Source organism: Nannobrachium achirus (assembly GCF_963921795.1).
Source record: "Nannobrachium achirus genome assembly, chromosome: 3".
Classification (NCBI taxonomy): Eukaryota; Metazoa; Chordata; class Actinopteri; order Myctophiformes; family Myctophidae; genus Nannobrachium; species Nannobrachium achirus.
In genome coordinates, this window is record NC_137812.1 from 27,444,588 (window position 1) to 27,447,202 (window position 2,615).

The following is a 2,615-nucleotide window of genomic DNA, read 5'->3' on the forward strand; positions in this document are numbered from 1 at the left end:
TTTCAATTTGATTTCAGGACATATTTATCTACACATCATGAAAAGCTTTTACTTTAAGGGATGTATATAGTTATGGGTTGCAAGTGTAGTCCTACACCTGCCCTGTTGAGGACCAACACATGTGTTCTGATTGGCGTAGAACTAGAACATTAGTTCTGTGCCTGTGTTGGTCCTCAACATGGCTGGTGTAGGACTACAATTGCAACCCATGAATACAATTCATGACCATAATTTGAAAAACATTCTTAATTAGTGTAGAAAGAACAGGGCTAAGAGACAGCAAGTAGAATATTTTCTCACACTGTACATAAAGTACAAGTTTTGAGTTTGCGATGCTACTGTATAGTAAACTTTCTCATTGCCTTCTTTTCACATGATTTCTAACCTTTTTTTGATTGATTGAGTATTTTATTAGACAAAGGTGGAGAACAGAACAAGTATAGTCAATACATTAAAAGAATGTAGTACAGTACACTTACAGTTAAACACCCTGCCTAAAAGCTTTTTCATTTAATTTTGATGACCTGTCCATCAGGCTTTATTTATTTACATACACCACAGGCCCAATGAAGCCGGTCGATTTGATATGGCCAAAGTGCATGCCACCAAAACTGTGGGAGGAGTAGCGCGGAAAAATAAAGTCTATTTGGAAAGATGGAAAGAAAGAAAGAAAGAAAGAAAGTCGGACAAGTACTATTATAATAGTCTGGTTGCCCTGTGATCACTAAACAAAATGTATTGGGCATGTCACATGGGCGTGGCCCTCCACTTTAATTGAATGGCATGTTATCATATGGGTGTGGCCCACCACTCTGATTGGATGGCATGTTATCATATGGGCGTGGCCCGCCACTCCTTTCCCTCTGTCAGAGAGCGTGGCTGATGGATGAACACGCCGTATTGGACGCCCTGATTGGCCGCCGCCTTGACGAAGCCGACATTGGCCGTCATGGTAACGGCCCTGAGGGCGTCGCCCGTCCCGAAGATCATGAGAGACCTGTGGTTGACCTTTGAACTGGCTGCGGCTGTGACTGTGTGTGTGCGCTCTGAAGGCTGGTCAGGGACCACTCGAACCCGGGCCAGCAGGGCGGTGGCCCGCTCCTTCTCTCCCGGGCCGCCCAGCGTGTCCAAGATGACGCGGAAGTCACGCACGGCCGACTGGCAGGCAAACAGCTCCTTGTCCTTCATGAATGAGTCCAGTTTGGGCAGAACCTCCTCTCGTCTCTCCATGGCCGCCTGCTCGGTCAGCGCCTGCTCTCTGAAGGAGAAGTGACATCGTCCGTGGGACAGCGACGACACGTACGTGATGAGGGTGCTGATGTCCAGGTTGACCCGACAACACTCCTCCACCTTCAGATCCGGGAAGGCCAGACACTCCACCACAGTGTGTCGATCCACTCTGGTCAGACCTGCTGCTTCATCATCATCATCATCTTCTTCGTCATCTTCTTCATCGTCACCCTCGCTGTCACCTTCCTCCTTGCTGTGAATCACCTCTAGTTCTGTGCCCACCTCCTCCTCCTGCTCCTCGGCGTTGACGGCCACGATATCTCCCCTCATGTTGACGCCCATGCTCCTCAGGGTGTCAGCCATGGGACGCGACACGCCGTTGTAGAAGGCAAAGATGATGCTGGGCCGGCTGCACTGGACCGGCAGCTGACCACTGGCCTCCAGGAAGTCCTCGGCCCAGCTGACGATGCTCCTGTCTCCGTATTTTCCCCGCCCCTGCCAGACGTCGTGCAGAGCCTCCGCCTTGCGACCAATGGCCTTCACCCAGGCGTGTCCGCCATTGGCCACCACATCCACCACCAGACACCGCTTGGTCCCGCCCCGGTCCAGGTATGAGAACTCGTGTAGCACACTCACGACGTCCGCCAGGCTCTCAGCTGATTGGACGATGGCAGTCAGGTGGGCGAGGTTAGTGCTCTGGAGGTGGGATTCTTTGATCAGCACTTTACCGGTCTCCACGCGGCGCAGGAAGCGCAGCTCGGCCTTCAGCCTTCTGCAGAGCCTGCCGCGTCCCTCCATGCTGCGCGGCTGTGTGCCGCACAGCGCATCCACACGCTGCAGCAGGCCCTGCGCGGCTGCCATGTGCTCCTGCAGCATTGATTTCATGGACATGACTGACGCATTCGTATACAATTGGGGTGGTTGTACTTTCATCCTCCTGCTCTTCTATTGAGACATTTAGCTTGTGTCAAAGGTATTTTCTCACTTAACCCGCAGGCTCAATTAGCTCAATGGTGTCAGCGCTTGCGAAGCAGAGCACTGGGGCCGTTGTCCCTTTTATGTCATCAGTATATGCCTTTGTGACCATATAAGGAGCTGACTGCTCCACATACCGTATGCGCCTGATGCCATGACGACACATTGAGGTTATTCTTGTGTAGACTCCATCCAGGGCTCTTTCCTGTTGTGCTGTGAGGGTCCATCTCTCAGCCCCATGTATCAGTACTGGCTCCACTGTACAGTAGCTATGCACAGCCACCTCTTGAGGTCTTCTCCCATGTCTGATTTCCACACTCTCCTCATCCCATGCAAGGCAGGCATGCATAAAACCTTGAGAATTAACATGGGAGTTCTGGATACATCGAGTGCATGTGGATGAGTGCAGC

General features: G+C 51.5%; 1 protein-coding gene across 1 annotated transcript; it reads right to left on the reverse strand.

Moving 5' to 3' along the window:
• Nucleotides 1-831: 831 nt before the first annotated feature.
• Nucleotides 832-2,121, reverse strand: LOC308282136 (UPF0415 protein C7orf25 homolog; the record flags this gene model as incomplete). The annotated part of the gene is made up of 1 exon (XM_080722480.1): nt 832-2,121. The coding sequence occupies one exon, from the start codon at nt 2,119-2,121 to the stop codon at nt 832-834; it is 1,290 nt and encodes a 429-aa protein (XP_080578606.1).
• Nucleotides 2,122-2,615: the final 494 nt, after the last annotated feature.